The sequence below is a fragment of the Littorina saxatilis genome, linkage group LG14, assembly GCF_037325665.1.
Source record: "Littorina saxatilis isolate snail1 linkage group LG14, US_GU_Lsax_2.0, whole genome shotgun sequence".
Classification (NCBI taxonomy): Eukaryota; Metazoa; Mollusca; class Gastropoda; order Littorinimorpha; family Littorinidae; genus Littorina; species Littorina saxatilis.
Window position 1 is genome coordinate 44,039,488 of NC_090258.1, and position 26,970 is coordinate 44,066,457.

General features: G+C 42.9%; 1 protein-coding gene across 1 annotated transcript; it reads right to left on the reverse strand.

Annotated features, from left to right (window-relative positions):
- On the reverse strand, positions 1–26,045 carry LOC138946615 (RING finger protein 32-like). The gene is made up of 6 exons (XM_070318060.1): positions 25,606–26,045; positions 22,949–22,981; positions 7,819–7,943; positions 7,133–7,241; positions 1,793–1,955; positions 1–317 (listed from the first exon to the last, which is right to left on the reverse strand). Exons 1-6 carry the CDS (start codon positions 25,861–25,863, stop codon positions 1–3), a joined length of 1,005 nt encoding a protein of 334 aa, XP_070174161.1. The 5' UTR covers positions 25,864–26,045.
- Between the last annotated feature and the right edge of the window lie 925 nt (positions 26,046–26,970).

Below are 26,970 nucleotides of genomic sequence, written 5' to 3' on the forward strand. Positions count from 1 at the left end.
TCATGAAAAACATGTGTGCACGAGAGCAGCACCGTTTTTCTGGGGTTTGCCGCTTTCTTTGGCAACTTCTTCATCTCTTTTTTCCCCTTCTTCCTTTGAGTTCGCTTTGTTGCCTTTCCCTAGCCCCGCTTTCTGTCTCGCTGCCTGAGATTTGGTGAGGTTAAGGGAGGCGACTGCTGTGGTGGGACTTGAGAGTGGCTTCCCCTTGCTTTCACCAGCACCTCTGTCGCGGCTGGATGTGGGCGGTGATTTGTCGACCTCGGAGCAGAGACCGGTGTGGCAGATCGGGCACTCCTGGTTTGCCCGCTCCACCGCCTGCAAGTAAGAACAAATATTAAAGAGAATGTCACATATTTTTATTTACTGTGGTTTTATCTAGAGGTACAGCAAATGAAATTGAAACTAAATAAAACTGTCACTTTCTCTGAAGCAGTAGTTACTTTCTCTCAAACCACAGTCAGTTTTCAACCAGATCTATTCCTGCAATAACTGAACTAACAGCTAGATAACAGCTAGTGCCTGTTGTTGTTACCTTACAGTCACTTTAATTGTCTCGTTACCTTACAGTCACTTTAATTGTCTCGTTACCTTACAGTCACTTTAATTGTCTCGTTACCTTACAGTCACTTTAATTGTCTCGTTACCTTACAGTCACTTTAATTGTCTCGTTACCTTACAGTCACTTTAATTGTCTCTTTACCTTACAGTCACTTTAATTGTCTCGTTACCTTACAGTCACTTTAATTGTCTCGTTACCTTACAGTCACTTTAATTGTCTCTTTACCTTACAGTCACTTCAATTGTCTTATTACCTTACAGTCACTTTAATTGTCTCTTTACCTTACAGTCACTTTAATTGTCTCGTTACCTTACAGTCACTTTAATTGTCTCGTTACCTTACAGTCACTTTAATTGTCTCGTTACCTTACAGTCACTTCAATTGTCTTATTACCTTACAGTCACTTTAATTGTCTCTTTACCTTACAGTCACTTTAATTGTCTCGTTACCTTACAGTCACTTTAATTGTCTCGTTACCTTACAGTCACTTTAATTGTCTCTTTACCTTACAGTCACTTTAATTGTCTCTTCCCTTACCTTACAGTCACTTCAATTGTCTCTTCCCTTACCTTACAGTCACTTTAATTGTCTCGTTACCTTACAGTCACTTCAATTGTCTCGTTACCTTACAGTCACTTCAATTGTCTCGTTACCTTACAGTCACTTTAATTGTCTCTTTACCTTACAGTCACTTTAATTGTCTCTTCCCTTACCTTACAGTCACTTCAATTGTCTCTTCCCTTACCTTACAGTCACTTTAATTGTCTCGTTACCTTACAGTCACTTCAATTGTCTCGTTACCTTACAGTCACTTCAATTGTCTCGTTACCTTACAGTCACTTTAATTGTCTCTTTACCTTACAGTCACTTCAATTGTCTCTTTACCTTACAGTCACTTTAATTGTCTCGTTACCTTACAGTCACTTCAATTGTCTCGTTACCTTACAGTCACTTTATGTCTCTTTACCTTACAGTCACTTTAATTGTCTCTTCCCTTACCTTACAGTCACTTCAATTGTCTCTTCCCTTACCTTACAGTCACTTTAATTGTCTCGTTACCTTACAGTCACTTCAATTGTCTCGTTACCTTACAGTCACTTCAATTGTCTCGTTACCTTACAGTCACTTTAATTGTCTCTTTACCTTACAGTCACTTCAATTGTCTCGTTACCTTACAGTCACTTTAATTGTCTCTTCCCTTACCTTACAGTCACTTTAATTGTCTCGTTTCCTTGAGTTGAATCACGTCCCAGTCGTCTTCGGTGATGACGCGATGTATGGCGTCAAAATGGCGGAAGATGTCACGACTCCTCTCCAGGCTGTTGTCAATCTCATGCAGGAAACTGTTGACGTCAAAGTCACATGATTTGATCATGCGGTCTGTGATACCCTCCAGCTGAGGACAGAAATAACACTGAAGATGGTGAATGGTCGGCCATCTCTTGAACTAGCCCTGTGGTCTGTGAGACCCTCCAGCTGAGGACAGAAATAACACTGAAGATGGTGAATGGTCGGCCATCTCTTGAACTAGCCCTGTGGTCTGTGAGACCCTCCAGCTGAGGACAGAAATAACACTGAAGATGGTGAATGGTCGGCCATCTCTTGAACTAGCCCTGTGGTCTGTGATACCCTCCAGCTGAGGACAGAAATAACACAGAAGATGGTGAATGGTCGGCCATCTCTTGAACTAGCCCTGTGGTCTGTGAGACCCTCCAGCTGAGGACAGAAATAACACTGAAGATGGTGAATGGTCGGCCATCTCTTGAACTAGCCCTGTGGTCTGTGATACCCTCCAGCTGAGGACAGAAATAACACAGAAGATGGTGAATGGTCGGCCATCTCTTGAACTAGCCCTGTGGACATCACATCAATGCTTAGCAGAACAGTGGACATTTTGTTATGTTTTATGAAGTCTTATATCGCGCGCGTATCTCCAGACTCGGACTCATGGCGCAGGGATCTATTTTGTCATTCCTTCAGTGTGACAAATCTTACCCTGGGCTGAGTCAGGAAATTACTAGATGGTCACCACAACAGGCTGATTATGAAAAAACATGTTGATAAAAAAACAAAACAAAAACACAAAAGAAAAAATCGTTCAGAGTGAATGATAAATTTGAACAAGTGTTGTTTTGTTTGCCATCTTTTGGTATGTCTGTATCCTTGTTTGTTCCCCAGCACATGATACTGGTCTGGCTAGTTTACTTTCTGTTTGTTCCCCAGCACATGATACTGGTCTGGCTATTTTACTTTCTGTTTGTTCCCCAGCACATGATACTGGTCTGGCTAGTTTACTTTGTTTGTTTTGTTTGTTCTCTCTGTTTAGTGGGAATGCATACCTTGTCAATGTTTGTTCTCTCTGTTTAGTGGGAATGCATACCTTGTCAATGTTTGTTCTCTCTGTGTAGTGGGAATGTATCTATACCTTGTCAATGTTTGTTCTCTCTGTTTAGTGGGAATGCATACCTTGTCAATGTTTGTTCTCTCTGTGTAGTGGGAATGTATGCATACCTTGTCAATGTTTGTTCTCTCTGTGTAGTGGGAATGTATGCATACCTTGTCAATGTTTGTTCTCTCTGTTTAGTGGGAATGCATACCTTGTCAATGTTTGTTCTCTCTGTGTAGTGGGAATGTATCTATACCTTGTCAATGTTTGTTCTCTCTGTGTAGTGGGAATGCATACCTTGTCAATGTTTGTTCTCTCTGTGTAGTGGGAATGTATCTATACCTTGTCAATGTTTGTTCTCTCTGTTTAGTGGGAATGCATACCTTGTCAATGTTTGTTCTCTCTGTGTAGTGGGAATGTATGCATACCTTGTCAATGTTTGTTCTCTCTGTTTAGTGGGAATGCATACCTTGTCAATGTTTGTTCTCTCTGTGTAGTGGGAATGTATCTATACCTTGTCAATGTTTGTTCTCTCTGTGTAGTGGGAATGCATACCTTGTCAATGTTTGTTCTCTCTGTGTAGTGGGAATGTATCTATACCTTGTCAATGTTTGTTCTCTCTGTGTAGTGGGAATGTATCTATACCTTGTCAATGTTTGTTCTCTCTGTGTAGTGGGAATGTATCTATACCTTGTCAATGTTTGTTCTCTCTGTGTAGTGGGAATGTATCTATACCTTGTCAATGTTTGTTCTCTCTGTGTAGTGGGAATGCATACCTTGTCAATGTTTGTTCTCTCTGTGTAGTGGGAATGTATCTATACCTTGTCAATGTTTGTTCTCTCTGTGTAGTGGGAATGTATCTATACCTTGTTAATGTTTGTTCTCTCTGTGTAGTGGGAATGTATCTATACCTTGTCAATGTTTGTTCTCTCTGTGTAGTGGGAATGTATATCTATACCTTGTCAATGTTTGTTCTCTCTGTTTAGTGGGAATGCATACCTTGTCAATGTTTGTTCTCTCTGTGTAGTGGGAATGTGTCACGCTTCAATATATCACATAGGCGATTATGAAACGGTTAGTTACTTCTAACTAACTAACCACACCACGATCCACTCTCGCAGTCATACAATTAAATAGAGACAACAAAAGTATAAGTTTCAGACGCCTGTTTATGTAAAAACTCGCCACCTCCCTCGAGACTTCACTCAAAATATGTTCTTTTTACGTTCACAAGACGTAAAAAACTAATGGTCACTGACAAAATGCCAGTTAGAATAGAAAATTATAGTAACACGCTGATCCCGTGTAAAGATAAGAAAATATGACTGTTTTGCTTCTAAAAGTTCAAGTTCATGCAGGTGTCACACACCCCACGTCGTCCCTACTCGAGTATAATCACAGATAACATAAAGACAACGGTGGTCAACGGGGTGCGTAAGACATGGTGCACTTAGCTTTCTTTCGCCACTGGGTGGACGTCCTGTAATTAGTCTTTTAGCCTCCACAAGTGCTCCGTCGAATGAAGTGCTGGTTTAGCGTAGTGACGAAACAGGGAACAGTGGAGGCATCAGGCGCCGCACCCAGTCGCTGGTTAACGGGTTAGCCGGTTCGCTGGTTAGCTGGTTAGCCGGTTCGCTGGTTAGCCGGTGTGCTGGTTAGCGTGTCCCCGCAGAAGGCAGCCCGAACGGAAGTTAGGAAAACGAAGGCTGCAAACAGAAAGCATCGGTGCACTAAACATGTCAGCTACCCCTCACCCTCCACCTTTAAACATGTCATCTTTACATATCTCATCGAGCACGTGGGCCTGCACAAAATCAATGGACTTTTCACAACAACAAAACAGCCGTCTTTTCGTCTTTCTCTCCCTATCTGCAAAAACCATATACAGATTAGTATTTTAGCGTCACAGAGAGCAAATTATGCGCTAACCTGGAGAGAACAACAGAGTATTTCATTCCACAAACACAGACTCGTCAACAGCATTAAATAATGATTTATTACCTCAAACAGCCTATGAATGTAGCACTCTCATGGAAGCAAAACCCGCTTCCTCCCTGGAATGGCCTCTGTTCGTCAACAGTGACAACAACATCCAGAAACCCCTTGTCGAATACTTATGCGAAGAACCATCGCACGACGAAGGAAAGATTTGACGACTCGTCCTCAGCAAAACATGTGCCAGTAAGAAGGTGATAACTAGTTTTATTCCCCCCTCTGCTTCTTTACCTCTGTAAACTTGTAGGGGTAGTTATTTTTCGATAATGACCCAGCAACCAAACAAATAACGACCCAGCAACAGCCTGAATCCTCGATAGTGCAATGGGTTGAGAAGCTGTTCTGTTTCGGTACTACTTTTTGCGACTGAAAAGTTCCGAACGCTCTAATGTACGAAGTATACATCTCTGGAGCAAACAATACAAACATACCGCATTTAAATTAACAACTACAGGCCTGAACACATGAATCTCCAAATAAAATCCATGAGTTCGGTTGTTTTCTGAATCTAGATCAGACGTTCATCACAAGCAATTTCCCAAGGCAAGTAACTCATACTTTGTCTAGCGACAAGAGTAGTTCCCCTTCTTTTCACTCAGTTTCTTCGACAACAGACTGCAATCCGACGGTCAGTTTTCAACAATATTTCATTTAATAAACAGATCACACGCAACCAAATGCACACATCTCATCAATTTAAACAACATAAAGCGGTTTCATACACTATTTTCCCCAGAAAACTTAACTTCATACAGTTTTTAACGTTGGAACACGGGTGCAAAAGTTCGTCTGCTAGTCCCATTTGACGAAAGAACATTATCCTAACCGATACAAAAACATACAGAACACACAATATCTGCCTTTGCCGCCACAGCAGAATAACAACATATCTGTGTACTTGATTTTAGTCCAAAATAGGAAAACTGACAAGAAGTGTTAACAGAATGGAATGATTTGCACGGAACTATACAACCGCGCATTAATTGATCGCCTGCGCAGGTTGACTGGTTGAGTGAATAGGATTCGATCAAACTTTCGCAAAAAACCTCCTCTTTTCTTTGAATAACTGAAGAAAGGAGGAATAAAGAGGTTACACACCTCGTCTCAGTGATTATCAAAAATAATGGTCTCAGTTCGCGGTCATGAAAAAGCTCGCTAAAGCTCGCATTTTTCATGATCCGCTAACTTCGACCATTATTTTTGATAATCACTGAGACTCGGCATGTAACCTCTACGAAGATCCTCTAGAGTGCCGAATACTCTATTCGGTGAAAACCATCATACTCTATAGACCCCTGTATCGATCCTTCTTCTACGGCCGCTGGGTGTCAAGTGCCCCGTCCTTGTGTCTCAGACAGACAACCTTGAGAATAACACGTGACTGACCTTGTCACATAAAAGGTTCAGCTATCGACAATTCTGCCTCGCCAAGCAAAATTACCCCCGTGAAATGCGTGCAACACGAAACATCCGTGGTCGTCTTGCGCTGTCAGCAAAAACCACATCCGGTGACTGGAAAACAGACGCTTTCCTGTCGCACTGGATCAAGAGAGGGCACCCCACCGAGTGACCTTTTCCTGATCCCTGTCACCTAATCGTGACAGAATGTATCTATACCTTGTCAATGTTTGTTCTCTCTGTTTAGTGGGAATGCATACCTTGTCAATGTTTGTTCTCTCTGTGTAGTGGGAATGTATCTATACCTTGTCAATGTTTGTTCTCTCTGTGTAGTGGGAATGCATACCTTGTCAATGTTTGTTCTCTCTGTTTAGTGGGAATGTATCTATACCTTGTCAATGTTTGTTCTCTCTGTGTAGTGGGAATGTATCTATACCTTGTCAATGTTTGTTCTCTCTGTGTAGTGGGAATGTATCTATACCTTGTCAATGTTTGTTCTCTCTGTGTAGTGGGAATGTATCTATACCTTGTCAATGTTTGTTCTCTCTGTGTAGTGGGAATGTATCTATACCTTGTCAATGTTTGTTCTCTCTGTGTAGTGGGAATGTATCTATACCTTGTCAATGTTTGTTCTCTCTGTGTAGTGGGAATGTATCTATACCTTGTCAATGTTTGTTCTCTCTGTGTAGTGGGAATGTATCTATACCTTGTCAATGTTTGTTCTCTCTGTGTAGTGGGAATGTATCTATACCTTGTCAATGTTTGTTCTCTCTGTGTAGTGGGAATGTATCTACCTTGTCAATGAAGAACTTTTTGCGCAGTTTTGGGTCTTTGGGTGGCACAGCCTGTCTCAGCTTTTTGTACCACGACCGCACAACATAACCCCTCCACGCCGCCTGGATCCTGGTCCACACAAATAAATACACAATGTTGTGAGACAGGACAAACACATTCATAACATGCATGTTTTTTTTCACTTTATAGCAACCTTCAGTGTCAAGAGCATACATACATTCTCTGTCTCTAATACACACACATGAAAACCTAAACCTGTGAAATTAATCCATTCTTTTGCAATTGTTTACAAATAACTCATTTAGTTACAGATTTTTACTTTGTAACTTAGTTTTTTTTAAATTCAGATAGTGTAAGGGAAGCAACCATGCTTGTTTTCTACAAAAGTAATGTCATTATTACTTCCCTTGAATCAGTCCAGCACAAGTCTGGAATTTTAGCAAATAGCCATTTTTCTGTTCGTTTTTCTGACAGCTAATACAGTGATGTTCACTTCTCTTTGAAATGTGGCAAAACTTTTAATTGAGGTTTTGAATGACTGACAAATCTTGATAGCAGAAAAATACTGGAATTAGTGTCTTCATATTCTCAGGAATTTTATGAGTTATTTTTTTATGTCTGACTAGTAGGTATTGTGTCTGTCGCTCAGTATTTATAAACTTAAAACTCTTGTCGTACAACCAACCTTATGACGCTCTTGAGTTTGAACTCTTTGGCGCCTTCATGAATGACGCGTGTTTGGTACTGCTCGCGTCGACACATAGGGCACGTCTTTTTGCCTGTGTAGCGCTCGAAGGCTTGAAGACACGCCTGTGAAAACACGAACACAGTTATGTCAGACATGCTCCTGGGAAATACACATAAAACAGGGCAGGCAGAAAAGGCAGGGAGGAAACAAAACAAAACAAGAAAATGCATCTGATTCCTCTACTAAAGCTGTCCACACCATGTAAAAAAGTCAGTCTGTTACTCCACCCACACATTTTGTACTTCTATATTTGAGGGCCCCAAAGGGTTTAAAATCGTGATCGTGATTGGCGTTTTTTGACCTTTCTGTGACCGTGATTGCCGAAATTTCCATTTCTGTGATCGTGATGGGACTTTGCCCGTGATCCGTGATGACAAAAAAATCAAGTCTCGTGATCGTGATCGTCATTTGTTTTCGTGATCGTGATGGGCATTATTGCAAAGCATTTTATTTTCAACGTACATTTTTCACAGCTGTATCACTCTATGATCCTCTATTCGTCAAAGAGCCAATCCCGATTGAAGGGAAGCAACAACACATTCAGAAATATGATTTTGACAGCGATTGCTTCCCTTTAAGAGAACCAATCACACACAAAGAGAGATCAAATCAGAAGGCAAATTGCAAAAGTCTGCATGCCAAACTTCATCCAATGGAAGGGCTTCGTGCAAAAGTTTTGAGTGCATTCAGTCAAATTCGAATTCGAAGATCAAAAATGGCGTGCAGCGGTACTGTCATCGAACTTCTGTTATATTTTGTGGATTCAAGCCAGACCAAAGAAGGCGGCGAGAATGCCTTCCTTGGTGGAAAGGTCAGGCTACGGGTCGGTCTTTCCGAAGACGAAATATCAAGGTATGTTGATCTATGTTGCTCTATGACTGTTCTGAATGTAGGCAAAGATCTTGAAATTTGTTCAAGATCTTTGAGTTTGAGTGAGATCATTGACATTGTCGACATTGCCACGTCCGGCTGTCATTCGCTCAGTGTGACCTCGACTGGCTCGAGATCGAGTCTGCGTGTAGCCAAAACCGAAACTAGAAATGTCTTTTTCATCCCAGCAACGTGGACACGCTTGGCATAGATTCTAATTGTCGCTTCTTTGCATTGAGCTTGGATTTATTTTAGCGCCTGTAAACTTTAATATCAACAATGGGTTAAATTCAGAAACAATGGCGGGGAGACGTGCCAGTTTGGGTCACTTGATCCTCATGTCAAAGACGATCAAAGTCATGTTCGTTGGGGATTTTGTCAGGCATGCTACTTTTCCGGTAATTGCCGGAAATCCGATAAAGCCGTTTTCAAAATCCGGTAATGTCAAATTTATTCCGGTGAAGTTGAAAAATTTCCGCAAAAACGATCCGTGTGAATATCGCGCAACGCGACCGGGCGCCGGTCTCAATGAAGCCAGCGCATAGTTCTGTTGTTTTCACCAGTTTGGAGGTGTGTTGAATGGTGGTGGGGGGAGGCTAAAATGGGATTTTTAACAAGATCACAACACTATTACAGCCCTGAAAATGATGCCCAGAATGCACCAGATTGCACAGATTTTAACCGTTTTTTGAAAAAAAAATCCGGGGGGACATGCCCCCGGACCCCCCTAGTTGGCTCGCCTGCTTCGCAGGCTCAGGCTTGTGGCTTCACCACTGTCACTGCGCGCTTCTTTCAGGTAAAACCATTTTTGGCCTGTAGCATTCCTGTTTGTTTTTCAAGGCCATGAAACCAGGCGATGGTGTACCTCAAATTGTATGGCAAAGTTGAAAATAAAGAACCCATCACACATACATGTACTTTAATTTCAATCCACCCAATAGTTTTTGAGAAAATGGGACTTACAAGATTTAGCTCTGGAAATGTGAAATTGTGCAAGTATATATTCATGTGTGTGAGTGAGGGTGTGGGAGTTGAATGTTTATGAGTGTAGAGAGAGAGAGAGAGAGAGAGAGAGAGAGAGAGAGAGAGAGAGAGAGAGAGAGAGGTGGATAGAGAGAGAGAGAGAGAGAGAGAGAGAGAGAGAGAGAGAGAGAGAGAGAGAGACTCAGACTCAGACTCAGACTCAGAACTTTATTACAAAAGGATAAAGGTTTTAGGCAAAGCCTATTCTTCCAACCTGTCCTTTATACAACACATAAAGACAGACGCACATTACAAATATAAATTCAATCATATAAAATACAGAAATACATTGTACAGAATGCAACACAATGTGCATTTAAGGAATTACATAAGGAGAACTCAAAAAATTACAAAATTACATTGACATAGTTATACCTTTCATTTGGGAATAAGTTGCTCCGATCAGCTACACATCCGTTAACATTAGTACAAAATGTTTAACAAAATAACAATCGAACAAGACATTTCATTCACGAATGATGTGTGAACGTGACTGTCTCTTAAACATTTTCACTGAAGTTGCATTTCTTATCTGTTGGGGTAAGGAGTTCCAGAGAAACGCTCCCGAGAAGGCTAAACTCGATTTGTAGAGGTCTATGCGAGGTATAGGAGGGATGATTTTGAAAGAGATTGAAAGAGAGAGAGAGAGAGAGAGAGAGAGAGAGAGAGAGAGAGAGAGAGAGAGAGAGAGAGAGAGAGAGAGAGAGAGAGAGAGAGAGAGAGAGAGAGAGAGAGAGAGAGAGAGAGAGAACAATGAAAACAACATTCTTGTTACTGATTACAAATCATGATATGTATTTCTATGTGTGTATGAAAGAGAATTAAAAAAATAATAATAAAAAATGCAACAGTTCTCACTTTGTGTTGAATAAACAATAGATCCAGAGGAGCGAATTACTGTGTGGTTGTGTTTACTTTGACACGTGCTATCTGTACATGCAACTTTTACCGTGACCGTGATTTGCCACTGGTGTTCGTGATCGTGAAAACAAAAATCAAGGTAACTGTGATCGTGAAAGCTAAAATTTCCCTTCCCGTGATCGTGATGATACCCCCCCTTTGGGGCCCTCATATTTCTTTGTGTAAATCCTGTTTGAAGCCACTGCACTTAAATGACAGTTTGAAATGACAGTTTGAAATGACAGTTTGAAATGACAGTTTGAAATGACAGTTTGAAATGACAGTTTGAAATGACAGTTTGAAATGACAGTTTGAAATGACAGTTTTAAATGACAGTGTTAAATGACAGTTTTAAATGACAGTTTGAAATGACAGTTTGAAATGACAGTTTGAAATGACAGTGTTAAATGACAGTTTTAAATGACAGTTTGAAATGACAGTTTTAAATGACAGTGTTAAATGACAGTTTTAAATGACAGTTTTAAATGACAGTTTTAAATGACAGTGTTAAATGACAGTTTGAAATGACAGTTTGAAATGACAGTTTGAAATGACAGTTTGAAATGACAGTTTTAAATGACAGTGTTAAATGACAGAGTTAAATGACAGTTTTAAATGACAGTGTTAAATGACAGTTTTAAATGACAGTTTGAAATGACAGTTTTAAATGACAGTTTTAAATGACAGTTTGAAATGACAGTTTGAAATGACAGAGTTAAATGACAGTTTTAAATGACAGTTTTAAATGACAGTTTGAAATGACAGTTTGAAATGACAGTTTAAAATGGCAGTTTGAAATGACAGTTTGAAATGACAGTTTTAAATGACAGTTTCAAATGACAGTTTTAAATGACAGTTTTAAATGACAGTGTAACCGGAGCCCTAGAGAGGGTCCGTATCCTCATTATTTGTTCTCAGGGGGAGGCTGAAGATTGCCGAGGAGAGCAACTATGGTTATCTTACCTTTACTCTGGCCCTATGTAATGTAGCTGCACAATCAGTCTAGTCTATGCCTCGCGTTGTGTTCAATACATGTGCCTACAATACTAGCCGACCTCGGTATTCAGAGGAAACCCTGTGTGTTTCTTAGTGATCTAGACTGTGCGTTACATAAATATTGTGATGTGTGTTTTGGATGTTAGAGTTTGCCACGTACAGTACAGTTTTAACAACACATGTTTACAGCACAACAGTCAAGGAGAGGCAGAAGTTACAATACATGACACGAAAGCAAGCTCACACACTTACGTTCGTTCACCGACACGCGCATGTTCACGCTCACCTCTCGTACGTACAGTGATGTTCACCATAACTCATAGGAAACAGTTACAAGGTTTTATTTTACACTATATTACATGAAAAGCAAGTAAACAAACCCATCAAACAAAGCACCAAACAATCCTTCAATCAATCTTACCTAGCGTTTACCCCCAACTCCGATTCAGTAGTAACTAGCACCTACGGCTCCTTTCTTACGTATGCTTATCTCATTCCTGCTCTGTTTCACACACAAGACAGACACGGCAACAACACGTAGACTCAACACTGAAAGACAGAACGAACATGCAAACGTTCAGCATTTAAATGCAACGCTGAAAGACAACGATCAAGCAAGACACACAGCATTTGTTCAACGCTGAGAGACAACAAACAAGCAAAACACACAGCATTTGTTCAACGCTGAGAGACAACGATCAAGCAAGACACACAGCATTTGTTCAACGCTGAGAGACAACAAACAAGCAAGACACACAGCATTTGTTCAACGCTGAGAGACAACAAACAAGCAAAACACACAGCATTTGTTCAACGCTGAGAGACAACAAACAAGCAAGACACACAGCATTTGTTCAACGCTGAGAGACAACAAACAAGCAAGACACACAGCATTTGTTCAACGCTGAGAGACAACAAACAAGCAAGACACACAGCATTTGTTCAACGCTGAGAGACAACTTGACAAACAAGCAAAACACACAGCATTTGTTCAACGCTGAGAGACAACAAACTCGCAGAGCCGGCCTCTTTTATAGTCTCTCAAAGACTCGGTACTGATCTTCTGTGATCGCTGTGGGCTGGCTGTAAGGGAGGGGATGGGGGTATCTACAGGAAAGGTGGGGGTGACTAGAAGGAAGGTGGGGTCACTGAGTACCTGCAACTCTGAGCTAGTAGGGCTCTCCCGCTACACTCCCCCCTCCTTAGACCTAATGTGCCCTCACATTAGTCAAAACAAATGACTAGACATCAGTAAATGCATCCACAAAATCAAAATAATACATGTTTAAACACAGCAACATCATCAACAATCGAACCCGTTTTTATTAGACAATATTTTGACAATCAGACAATGCTGCATATCCATGGGAAAACAACCCAAACACAACTACAGCAAAAATCCAATCTTGATCAGTCAATTTTCTCCACAGAGAAAAAGTAACACAATGTCAACACTACCATACAAAATGCAACCTTTATCCCCATCAACCCGTTTAGTTGATAATATAGGATTTCTCTTTCAAGTCAATGTGCGCTCTTGTATGCACAAGCTTAATACTCACAAAGAAACTCTCGCTCACGGCTTTACAGTAAAGGCCTCTTACTATATCACCACGTCATGAGTTGGATACGAGTTCATTACCCAAAATATATGTGTCAACTATAATTCCCGTTCATCAATTGTAGGGGTTTCTGCGCCTAAATCGTAAATAGGTAGCTTTACGGGCCAATGGCACTGAGGGCTTAACTTTGGACTTTTAACCGACTACTACTCAGACTTTACTGATCTCCAGAAATAATATGTGATGAAAATGGGGAAAAATCGCAACAATACACATGGGTTACGATACACTCGCGAGTTTTATGTGCAAGACATTATTTAGCCCAGTTGAAGGCTAGTACTAGTAGCATTGTTCATTAGCTGAATCACTCAAATTCAGCCTACCGAGTAAATGATCATTCAAAAAATAAAATCATGTTAATTTCACACAAATACAAAAACAGACACACGCCCGTGATATCGTCAAGCACATCCAACTTGATATAGTACTGTCTCCTCAAAATGTTTCTCAATATTGAGTAATCCCATTTGTCTATATCAAACTCACATACTGAAAGCTGCCCTTTAAAACATCAGCAGTTCATGACAAACCCCGCTTAGGTTTTAATGGCATAAGTGTCTCCAGAACGTGACACAATTGAAAAAATGTACAAAATCTCATTGCGTATACCATATAATTATTCCTGAACATCATGACTCACAACCGAAACTTGAACTACGCGTTTACCGTAGTTGTAACGCGAAGAGGTAGGGCCGTCAAAAGAGCCTTCGACTGCACCCTTCTAACGTGTATAATTAAATTTACCATACAATTCCTGGCTTCCCTTCGCTGGAGACGGCTCTGGTGGTGACACATCGAACTCGTCGAGGAGTTCCTCCAGCGAAAAGTCGGCGCAGGTCAGGACGTCGTCTTCAACCACGCACGGGGAAGTGGGTAGGCTGACATCGGGGCTTGGGGTCCGGGACACAGGTGGGCTTTCCTCTTGGGGTGTGGTTGGGGCCTCGTCCTTCTCTCCGGGTTGAGCCGCTGGCAGGGTAGCGACCACACCTTTCGGCCTGGTGCCACCCTGGTGATGTCGCCTCTGGTGCCGCCGCAGTCGACACCCAGTGGTCAGCCATATCTCGCACTCGCCGCACTGAAACTTTTTTGCGGAGGTTACTGCAGTCCAGCTCGGCTTCCGCAATTACGAGTTCTGCCACTGCAAAAATGTATGAGGATGGTGATGATGACAATGATCACGAAGGTGGTTATGAGGGTGAATACCGGTTAGGGGGTCTGACTGTCCTTCCCGCCCTAGTGTTGATGATAGGCCGTTCCCCGTCACTCTCCCCACTCCATTCACTCTCATCCTCACTCTCGTCTTCACTGCTTTCTGGCTCGTCACTCCCACTCTCTGGCAAATTCCTCCCTTCATAAGGTTTAGTGTCGTTAATATGAATTACTAGCGTCTTCCCAAGTCCCTCAATTTTAACAGCACTTTCACCAACCCTTTTCACAACTTTGTAGGGCCCCGTCCACCCCAGACCAAGTTTTTGTTTAGCTTTTGGCGGGTACCATCTCCAGACCCAATCTCCTGGTTCTACCTCCCTGAGTTTACAGTTCTGGTCATGATAGTGTTTCTGTTTCTGTACGCTAACTTCTGACTGTTCCCGTACAAAACAGAATACCTTTTCTAAGGTGTTCTTTACCCACTCCACATACTCGACTGGACACAGAGGCGCGTCACTCACAGGGAACGTACCCAGCTCTACAGTTAAGGGGAGATTGATTTCTCTACCGAACATAACCAGATTTGGTGTACACTGTGTTGACTGATGAACAGTCGCCCTGTATGCTAGCATAATCAAATCCAAGTGGTCGCTCCAGTCGTCCCTCTGCTCATTTACGTAAGCTGACAGCATCTGCTGTATAGTACGGTTTTGTCTTTCGACCATCCCATCGCTTTGTGGATGATAAGGAGTGGTTCGAGTTTTATCTGCCCCTAGCGCTGTGCACAAGTGCTGGAACAAATGAGACTCAAACTCCCTCCCTTGATCCGTATGGATTGTCAAAGGTACCCCAAATCTGCAGATGAACTCTGTGAGAAGTTTGTCTCCTACGGACCGGGCGGTGTGATCGACCAAACAGTATGCTTCTGCGTACTTGGTGTAGTAATCTTCTACCACCATAATGTACTCGTACCCATCATGAGACATAGGTAAGGGACCCATAATGTCAATAGCTATCCTTTCTAAAGGCATCCCCACGTTCACATGTCGCATAGGAAGCTTGGCTCTACCTGGACCTGGTTTTCTTCGTGCACACATGTCACATTGTCTACACCACCTAGCAACATCCTCTGCCATACCTGGCCAGTACACGTGACGCTTCACGCTTGCTAGTGTTCTGTCACGACCAAGGTGACCAGCGGTCCTATCGTCATGCGACATCGTCAACACTTTCTGTCTAACTCCAGCTGGAGCAACCAACAGAAATGTCTCTTGCTTTGTAAGTTTATCCTCTGACACAACGTACAACAACCCATCCACTACCCTCAGGTTTTCCCACTGAGCTATGAGCGTTCTGATAGCCGAGCTGTATTGTGAAACTTCGTTCTTTGGAGGCTTGTCTTCTCTCTTCTTCAGAGTTAACAGAATGCTTGTCACTTGATCCCCCTGTTGGAGCATAACCATCTCCTCATGAGACCATACAGAAAACCAATTACTCCTACAGGGCCAAGACCTTGGTAACCGAGGAACACTATCAGAGTCACTGCCCGACCTCTCGGGGTCAATACCTGTCTGAATGCCAACTCGTTCCTTCCCTATCACTAGAGATCTACCACATCCGTCTCCCTGCCCACCAGGACAAAATGTAGAAGACTGAACAGACTTCGGGGTTTCCTCTTCCGCCTTATCTGCCCTGACCAGTACATCCCTCCCCCACTGAGTAGTTTCGTCTTCACTTACGACCTCAGGGTCAACCAACGGAACTTTCTCGCCTTGCGGCGAGCCAAAGTTTCTTTGCGTAACGCCGGCTAAACCCCTGTCAGCTAAGTTCCGGTCCCTCGCATCACTACGAGTTACTACCCTCACTGGTTTCTGATTACACTGACTGCACTCTTCTCTCTGACAACGCTTCCGCGGAATTCTCGACAATCCGTCAGCATTCCCATGCGCAACACCTTTCCTGTGCTCTATCTGGAAATCATAGGTGTCCAGCGAAGCTATCCACCTAGCCACAATCCCCTCGGGCTGTTTAAAGTTCTTTAACCACTTCAGTGAACTATGGTCTGTGCGAACCAAAAACGGCCTTCCCCAAAGATAGTGAGAAAAATGTTTCACGAATATCACCACAGCTAACAGTTCTCTGTATGTTGTACAGTAGTTTTGTCTAGTTTTGCTCAAAGCAGAACTTGCGTAAGCAATGACTTTCTCTTCCCCATCTTGAATCTGTGACAGAACCGCGCCGATCGCGGTTGCACTAGCATCAGTGTCGAGCACAAATTTGCCTTCCCTTGTTGGGTACGCCAACACGGGGGCAGAAACTAATGCTTGCTTCAATCTTTCAAAAGCTTTCTGACACTTCTCACACCACACGAACTTCTGATTCTTCTTTGTCAAATTTGTCAACGGGCTTGCTATTTCAGCAAAGCCAGAAATGTACTTTCTGTAGTACGACGTAGTTCCTAAGAACGAACGAACTTCTGTCACACAAGTTGGCACAGGCCAACTCGCTACTGCCTCAACTTTTGATTTCTCGCAAGTCGTCCCGTCACGTTTCACAGTATGTCCCAAAAAGGTACATTCATCTTGGAACAACGAACATTTTGAGGGTTTCAGCTTGAGATTTGCATCTCTGAATTTCCGCAGTACCATTCTGAGATTTTCTAGTGCCCCGTCGTCTGTCTTTCCTAGACAAATGACGTCATCAATGTAGACTAGACACCTTTCAAACAGAATACCACTAAGAACTAACTCCATTAGCCTTTCAAATGTCGCAGGACTATTGCAGAGCCCGAACGGCATAACCTTGAACTGATAGAGGCCCTTGTGCGTTGCAAACGCAGTCTTTTGTTTATCTCTTGCATCCATCTCTACCTGGAAGAAACCTTGGGCTAAGTCTAAAGTTGAAAACCAACGCGACCCAGACAAAGCGTCGAGCGAATCTCCGATGTGCGGTAGCGGATAAGCGTCTTTCCTTGTTAGTTCATTCAGTTTCCTGTAATCGACACAGAACCTGACAGACCCATCTTTCTTTCTAGCCAAAACAACATTGGCTGCCCACGGACTGTCACTAGGCTCTATGACATCTTCTTTCAACATCTTCTCTAACTCTCTGTCAACCATCTCTTTCTGTGCTATAGGCAGACGTCTAGGGGGCAACTTCACAGGCCTATTTTCTCCAGTATCAATCGTATGACGCACTTTTGTAGTTCTACCCAGCTGACCATCTGGACTCATGAAAACATCTTGAAACTCAATCAAAGTATCTCTCAGTTACGTCCTCATGCCCTCGCTGACTTCTGAAGAGACATTAGTAAGCAAACTTTCAAGGTGACCGGGTAACCTGTCAGAAACGTTCTTTTCTTTTACTTCACCATCTTTCGACAATGAATTCAAAGAGACGGCAGTTTCTACTGTGGCAATGACAGCATTTGCTTTAACTGTTATTTCCTTGTTTGAGAGGTTGGTGACAGGAACAAAAATCTCATCCTTACATACTCGTACTAAGCACCTGGGAACTTCGAGATTTGTCTCTTCCTTGAAACTGTCTAGGCCTTCAACTAATCCATCAGCTTTATCTTTAAACCTGGACCGAACAAGGAAACCTCTAACAAACGCCTCAGACCTAGGTGGCACAATGACTGTGTCACACACCTGCACCCTCGCACACGTGTCGGTCACTTCTCTTTTCAACAAAACCGTCTGGTCTCCTATCTTCAAGGAGCCCTGTGCCAAATCCAACAAACACGAATGTTTCTGCATGAAATCTGTCCCTAGAATGCCTTCACAATTCCCGATGTCCCCAACAACGACATTGTGCGAAAAAATCGCATCACCTATCCCCAAAGATAGCGTAACTTCACCCAAAATGTTCAAACTCTGACCACTAGCAGTACAAAGATTAAACTTACTTGTTTTCAGCGTAGACTGCGTCCCTCTTCCTGCTCTCTCAAAGACTGAAGTGCTAATGACGGTGGCAGCAGAACCACTATCTACCAAGAAGTCAATTGCCGAACTCTCTCTCTCTAATCTAACCGGTACCAATAAACATCCGGTCTTTGACAGAACACACAAACGCGGTCCTCCCTCCCTTGTAGGAATAAATGATTCGACACCTGTTGCTCGGACAATACCCCTAATCGGTCCTTCATCTCCCTGTGTTTGTGCTCGGGCTGAGTCTGGAAGCGATGCCGTAGACCCAGCCCCGGCTAGTTTCCCTGACCCCCTGACCTGTCTACGTTAGTGCCTTGCCCATTGTCTCTGGGTCCCTGTTTCGGACAGTCTCTAGAGTAATGGCCCCTGAAACCACACCTGTAACAAGTAACTGAATCCATGTTTCTAGCTCTGTGTCCCTCTTTCCCAGATTTTGCAAATTTTTCCAGGGTCGCAGCTACCTGTTCGCTCATGGCTGTGAAAGCTTTCAAGACAATAGCGAGCGGCTCACTACTATTCTCCGTACTTTGTTCAGCGATGCTTCTGACAGGAACGTTTTCTTGGTTTTCTGGTTTTCTCCCATCAAACCTGTTATCGAAGGACTCAAACTCGCTGGCCAATGCAATAGCTTCATGTATCGAGGAGGGGTGGTTAAATTGTACGTGCCTTCTCAGGTCTTTTGAAGGGAGACCGCCGACAAATTGGTCAATTACAATTGTTTCCCTTGCCTCATGGGGCATTCTCGGGTATGCACTGGACGCAATTCGATTTAGAGCGAACCCATACTCAGTCACACTCTCCTCTTTCTTTTTGAATCTAGACCTGAATTCTACACGCCGGAGGTTTTCCTTCTCGGCGGGATCAAATCTTCGCCCCAGGGCTGTTTTTATTGCGTCATAGTCCTCCAACTCATCAAAGCCAAGTTCTTGCAACACCTGCTGTGCGTTTCCCCTGAGCGACATAGCAAGGTTCACCCCCTTCTCGGTGTAGTCCCAGCCGTTCCATCTAGAGCAAGTTTCAAAGTGGCAGAGCCAATCTTTCAAGTCAATTTTTGTGCCTGCGAACACTTCTGGGAACCTTTCTTTCCGGCTGCGAAACGAACTGTTGTTCAGAAATGTGTTGTTAAAAGACCTGTTATTTGCCCTCTGACTCACATTTGACCTTTTTCGCGAACAGCGACTATTGCAGCTGCTGGACGAGCTTTTTTCATCACTACTGCTGGAAGAGTAAGAAACATTGCTCCTACGTTTCGAACTTCTTTTCACCCGTTTTGGAACTCTACTGTTCTGCGTCAACCAACTTGGCACCAAAAGCCGAAGAAAGCCTAAAACAGCACCCATCTTGCCAAGTCACAAGAACACACAAAACACGACTGTACGTGATGAAAACGCTTCTGCAAAACTCTAACAATCGCCAAACACCTCTTTTGTAACCTAGACACTAACAAAATCCTACTGTCACGGGATGATTTTGAAACAGAAACACAAAAAATCCTGGTTCACGGCAACAATTTGTAACCGGAGCCCTAGAGAGGGTCCGTATCCTCATTAATTGTTCTCAGGGGGAGGCTGAAGATTGCCGAGGAGAGCAACTATGGTTATCTTACCTTTACCTCTGGCCCTATGTAATGTAGCTGCACAATCAGTCTAGTCTATGCCTCGCGTTGTGTTCAATACATGTGCCTACAATACTAGCCGACCTCGGTATTCAGAGGAAACCCTGTGTGTTTCTTAGTGATCTAGACTGTGCGTTACATAAATATTGTGATGTGTGTTTTGGATGTTAGAGTTTGCCACGTACAGTACAGTTTTAACAACACATGTTTACAGCACAACAGTCAAGGAGAGGCAGAAGTTACAATACATGACACGAAAGCAAGCTCACACACTTACGTTCGTTCACCGACACGCGCATGTTCACGCTCACCTCTCGTACGTACAGTGATGTTCACCATAACTCATAGGAAACAGTTACAAGGTTTTATTTTACACTATATTACATGAAAAGCAAGTAACAAACCCATCAAACAAAGCACCAAACAATCCTTCAATCAGTCTTACCTAGCGTTTACCCCCAACTCCGATTCAGTAGTAACTAGCACCTACGGCTCCTTTCTTACGTATGCTTATCTCATTCCTGCTCTGTTTCACACACAAGACAGACACGGCAACAACACGTAGACTCAACACTGAAAGACAGAACGAACATGCAAACGTTCAGCATTTAAATGCAACGCTGAAAGACAACGATCACTGAAGCAAGACACACAGCATTTGTTCAACGCTGAGAGACAACAAACAAGCAAAACACACAGCATTTGTTCAACGCTGAGAGACAACGATCAAGCAAAACACACAGCATTTGTTCAACGCTGAGACAACGATCAAGCAAAACACACAGCATTTGTTCAACGCTGAGAAACAACGATCAAGCAAGACACACAGCATTTCTTCAACGCTGAGAGACAACGATCAAGCAAGACACACAGCATTTGTTCAACGCTGAGAGACAACGATCAAGCAACACACACAGCATTTGTTCAACGCTGAGAGACAACAAACAAGCAAGACACACAGCATTTGTTCAACGCTGAGAGACAACAAACAAGCAAGACACACAGCATTTGTTCAACGCTGAGAGACAACGATCAAGCAAAACACACAGCATTTGTTCAACGCTGAGAGACAACAAACAAGCAAGACACACAGCATTTGTTCAACGCTGAGAGACAACTAACAAGCAACACACACAGCATTTGTTCAACGCTGAGAGACAACAAACAAGCAACACACACAGCATTTGTTCAACGCTGAGAGACAACAAACAAGCAAGACACACAGCATTTGTTCAACGCTGAGAGACAACAAACAAGCAAGACACACAGCATTTGTTCAACGCTGAGAGACAACAAACAAGCAAGACACACAGCATTTGTTCAACGCTGAGAGACAACAAACAAGCAAAACACACAGCATTTGTTCAACGCTGAGAGACAACAAACAAGCAAGACACACAGCATTTGTTCAACGCTGAGAGACAACAAACAAGCAAAACACACAGCATTTGTTCAACGCTGAGAGACAACGATCAAGCAACACACACAGCATTTGTTCAACGCTGAGAGACAACAAACAAGCAAGACACACAGCATTTGTTCAACGCTGAGAGACAACAAACAAGCAAGACACACAGCATTTGTTCAACGCTGAGAGACAACGATCAAGCAACACACACAGCATTTGTTCAACGCTGAGAGACAACAAACAAGCAACACACACAGCATTTGTTCAACGCTGAGAGACAACAAACAAGCAACACACACAGCATTTGTTCAACGCTGAGAGACAACAAACAAGCAAGACACACAGCATTTGTTCAACGCTGAGAGACAACAAACAAGCAAAACACACAGCATTTGTTCAACGCTGAGAGACAACAAACAAGCAAGACACACAGCATTTGTTCAACGCTGAGAGACAACAAACAAGCAAAACACACAGCATTTGTTCAACGCTGAGAGACAACGATCAAGCAAAACACACAGCATTTGCAAAACACACAGCATTTATTCAACGCTGAGAAACAAAACGAACTACGAAACAGAGACAGAGTACACACTTGTGCAGCGTGTAAGAAAGAGATAAAAAGACGAGGGAAAGAGAGCAAGCACTTATTCAGCGCTGACTCACGAGACTCGCAGAGCCGGCCTCTTTTATAGTCTCTCAAAGACTCGGTACTGCTCTTCTGTGATCGCTGTGGGCTGGCTGTAAGGGAGGGGATGGGGGTATCTACAGGAAAGGTGGGGGTGACTAGAAGGAAGGTGGGGTCACTGAGTACCTGCAACTCTGAGCTAGTAGGGCTCTCCCGCTACAACAGTTTTAAATGACAGTGTTAAATGACAGTTTTAAATGACAGTGTTAAATGACAGTTTGAAATGACAGTTTGAAATGACAGTTTCAAATGACAGTTTTAAATGACAGTTTTAAATGACACTTTGAAATGACAGTTTGAAATGACACTTTGAAATGACAGTTTCAAATGACAGTTTCAAATGACAGTTTCAAATGACAGTTTCACACAGGAAAAGGTTTCTGTATCATTGAGTGTGCTCTTGTCAGCTGTTTCAGACTCTCAATTAATGTGAAGGAAATTAACAATGGAAACATCACGATACATGGAGGGCAGAAACATCACGATACATGGAGGGCAGAAACATCACGATACATGGAGGGCAGAAACATCACGATACATGGAGGGCAGAAACATCACGATACATGGAGGGCAGAAACATCACGATACATGGAGGGCAGAAACATCACGATACATGGAGGGCAGAAACATCACGATACATGGAGGGCAGAAACATCACGATACATGGAGGGCAGAAACATCACGATACATGGAGAGCAGAAACATCACGATACATGGAGGGCAGAAACATCACGATACATGGAGAGCAGAAACATCACGATACATGGAGGGCAGAAACATCACGATACATGGAGGGCAGAAACATCACGATACATGGAGGGCAGAAACATCACGATACATGGAGGGCAGAAAAAAAAGTTGACTTGCTCTATAAAAAACATGGCTGCATGATAGCAAGACCTGCAAGTAGAAAAATCAAAGTTCAACCACATTTCCATGAAATCAGAATGGACAAACATATCCTATGATGATCAATGACAAAATCAAAATACAATATTTCTTTCACATCTTTCATTTGCAAGACTCTCTGTCTTTCTGCCTGTCAGTCTGTTTGTCTCCTTGTTTGTCTGTCTGCCTGTCAGTCTGTTTGTGTCCTTGTTTGTCTGTCTGCCTGTCAGTCTGTTTGTCTCCTTGTTTGTCTGTCTGCCTGTCAGTCTGTCTGTCTCCTTGTTTGTCTGTCTGCCTGTCAGTCTGTTTGTCTCCTTGTTTGTCTGTCTGCCTGTCAGTCTGTCTGTCTCCTTGTTTGTCTGTCTGCCTGTCAGTCTGTTTGTCTCCTTGTTTGTCTGTCTGCCTGTCAGTCTGTCTGTCTCCTTGTTTGTCTTTCTGCCTGTCAGTCTGTCTGTGTCCTTGTTTGTCTGTCTGCCTGTCAGTCTGTTTGTGTCCTTGTTTGTCTGTCTGCCTGTCAGTCTGTCTGTCTCCTTGTTTGTCTTTCTGCCTGTCAGTCTGTTTGTGTCCTTGTTTGTCTGTCTGCCTGTCAGTCTGTCTGTCTCCTTGTTTGTCTGTCTGCCTGTCAGTCTGTTTGTCTCCTTGTTTGTCTGTCTGCCTGTCAGTCTGTCTGTCTCCTTGTTTGTCTTTCTGCCTGTCAGTCTGTCTGTCTCCTTGTTTGTCTGTCTGCCTGTCAGTCTGTCTGTCTCCTTGTTTGTCTGTCTGCCTGTCAGTCTGTTTGTCTCCTTGTTTGTCTGTCTGCCTGTCAGTCTGTTTGTGTCCTTGTTTGTCTGTCTGCCTGTCAGTCTGTCTGTCTCCTTGTTTGTCTGTCTGCCTGTCAGTCTGTCTGTCTCCTTGTTTGTCTGTCTGCCTGTCAGTCTGTTTGTGTCCTTGTTTGTCTGTCTGCCTGTCAGTCTGTTTGTCTCCTTGTTTGTCTGTCTGCCTGTCAGTCTGTCTGTCTCCTTGTTTGTCTGTCTGCCTGTCAGTCTGTCTGTCTCCTTGTTTGTCTGTCTGCCTGTCAGTCTGTTTGTGTCCTTGTTTGTCTGTCTGCCTGTCAGTCTGTCTGTCTCCTTGTTTGTCTGTCTGCCTGTCAGTCTGTCTGTCTCCTTGTTTGTCTGTCTGCCTGTCAGTCTGTTTGTGTCCTTGTTTGTCTGTCTGCCTGTCAGTCTGTTTGTCTCCTTGTTTGTCTGTCTGCCTGTCAGTCTGTCTGTCTCCTTGTTTGTCTGTCTGCCTGTCAGTCTGTTTGTGTCCTTGTTTGTCTGTCTGCCTGTCAGTCTGTTTGTCTCCTTGTTTGTCTGTCTGCCTGTCAGTCTGTCTGTCTCCTTGTTTGTCTGTCTGCCTGTCAGTCTGTCTGTCTCCTTGTTTGTCTGTCTGCCTGTCAGTCTGTTTGTGTCCTTGTTTGTCTGTCTGCCTGTCAGTCTGTTTGTCTCCTTGTTTGTCTGTCTGCCTGTCAGTCTGTCTGTCTCCTTGTTTGTCTTTCTGCCTGTCAGTCTGTCTGTCTCCTTGTTTGTCTTTCTGCCTGTCAGTCTGTCTGTGTCCTTGTTTGTCTGTCTGCCTGTCAGTCTGTTTGTGTCCTTGTTTGTCTGTCTGCCTGTCAGTCTGTCTGTCTCCTTGTTTGTCTTTCTGCCTGTCAGTCTGTTTGTGTCCTTGTTTGTCTGTCTGCCTGTCAGTCTGTCTGTCTCCTTGTTTGTCTGTCTGCCTGTCAGTCTGTCTGTCTCCTTGTTTGTCTGTCTGCCTGTCAGTCTGTTTGTGTCCTTGTTTGTCTGTCTGCCTGTCAGTCTGTCTGTCTCCTTGTTTGTCTTTCTGCCTGTCAGTCTGTTTGTGTCCTTGTTTGTCTGTCTGCCTGTCAGTCTGTCTGTCTCCTTGTTTGTCTGTCTGCCTGTCAGTCTGTCTGTCTCCTTGTTTGTCTGTCTGCCTGTCAGTCTGTTTGTGTCTTTGTTTGTCTGTCTGCCTGTCAGTCTGTCTGTCTCCTTGTTTGTCTGTCTGCCTGTCAGTCTGTTTGTGTCCTTGTTTGTCTGTCTGCCTGTCAGTCTGTTTGTCTCCTTGTTTGTCTGTCTGCCTGTCAGTCTGTCTGTCTCCTTGTTTGTCTGTCTGCCTGTCAGTCTGTCTGTCTCCTTGTTTGTCTGTCTGCCTGTCAGTCTGTTTGTGTCCTTGTTTGTCTGTCTGCCTGTCAGTCTGTTTGTCTCCTTGTTTGTCTTTCTGCCTGTCAGTCTGTCTGTCTCCTTGTTTGTCTTTCTGCCTGTCAGTCTGTTTGTGTCCTTGTTTGTCTGTCTGCCTGTCAGTCTGTTTGTCTCATTGTTTGTCTTTCTGCCTGTCAGTCTGTCTGTGTCCTTGTTTGTCTGTCTGCCTGTCAGTCTGTCTGTCTCCTTGTTTGTCTTTCTGCCTGTCAGTCTGTTTGTCTCCTTGTTTGTCTGTCTGCCTGTCAGTCTGTTTGTGTCCTTGTTTGTCTTTCTGCCTGTCAGTCTGTCTGTCTGTCTGTGTCTTCTTTTTCTCTCTCTTGCTCTCTCTCTATCTCTCTCTCACACACACACACACACACACACACACACACACACACACACACATACACACACTCCACACACACACTCACACACACACACCTGCTGCTGCAGTCCAAAGTCCTCTTTACAGATGACGCATGGCTCCTTGGAGTCGTCCCGGGCATTGGATTTGGCCTTGGCATTGGTCCACTCAGCCTCAGATAAATGCTGACCAGGTGCGTCTACCAGTCCCAACTTTTGAGCTGAGCCATGAAATACAATACAATACAATACAACAATACAATACAATACAATAACTTTATTAATCTCTAAAAGAGGTGCTGACTTTCGTTTGTGCATTGTTGATGGTGAATGCATGTTAATTTTTTTTTAATATACTTTCTTATGTGATAACCAATGTGCTATATTTTCTCAGGACAAAGAACAAATGTTTATTTTGAATGTTTTATGTATGTTATTATTACGGACACAAACGCTCAGCAATGCAATTTCTCTTTTAGAGATTAATAAAGTTATTGTATTGTATTGTATTGTATTGTATTGCAAACTCATGTGGATAAATACAGTAATCGAAAGGCGCGCACTTTGCAACAAGAGTGGGTTTTTTTCACTTAAGAATGCATTCTCTATATATGATGCGAACCATTCTCTATATATGATGCGAACCATTCTCTATATATGATGCAAACCATTCTCTATATATGATGCGAACCATTCTCTATATATGATGCGAACCATTCTCTATATATGATGCGAACCATTCTCTATATATGATGCAAACCATTCTCTATATATGATGCGAACCATTCTCTATATATGATGCGAACCATTCTCTATATATGATGCGAACCATTCTCTATATATGATGCGAACCATTCTCTATATATGATGCGAACCATTCTCTATATATGATGCGAACCATTCTCTATATATGATGCGAACCATTCTCTATATATGATGCGAACCATTCTCTATATATGATGCGAACCATTCTCTATATATGATGCGAACCATTCTCTATTAATGATGCGAACCATTCTCTATATATGATGCGAACCATTCTCTATATATGATGCGAACCATTCTCTATATATGATGCGAACCATTCTCTATATATGATGCGAACCATTCTCTATATATGATGCGAACCATTCTCTATATATGATGCGAACCATTCTCTATATATGATGCGAACCATTCTCTATATATGATGCGAACCATTCTCTATATATGATGCGAACCATTCTCTATATATGATGCGAACCAGACGCTGATGTCTACGTCTCTAAAGTAAAGACAGGTTCGTGGAATGCACGCTTTGTATTTTGATTTATGTTTTTATAATCTGAGTAATAAGACGCCAGCCGGTATGGGGTGCAGTGTGTCGTCATTGCAAACAAAGGTGTATGACTGAGCCAACACAAATGTATAGTTTTTCAACCAGATCAAGGCAGTTTTTTTACA

What these genes read in the sequence shown, in the direction of transcription:
- LOC138946615 (XM_070318060.1), bottom strand. Translation starts at nt 25,863, where the DNA reads ATGCATTCACCATCAACAATGCACAAACGAAAGTCAGCACCTCTTTTA. An exon ending in ACTTTGGACTGCAGCAGCAG is followed by an intron (nt 22,982 to 25,605) that starts GTGTGTGTGTGT and finishes TTCTACTTGCAG; the next exon opens with GTCTTGCTATCATGCAGCCA. An exon ending in AAACTCAAGAGCGTCATAAG is followed by an intron (nt 7,242 to 7,818) that starts GTTGGTTGTACG and finishes TGTGTGGACCAG; the next exon opens with GATCCAGGCGGCGTGGAGGG.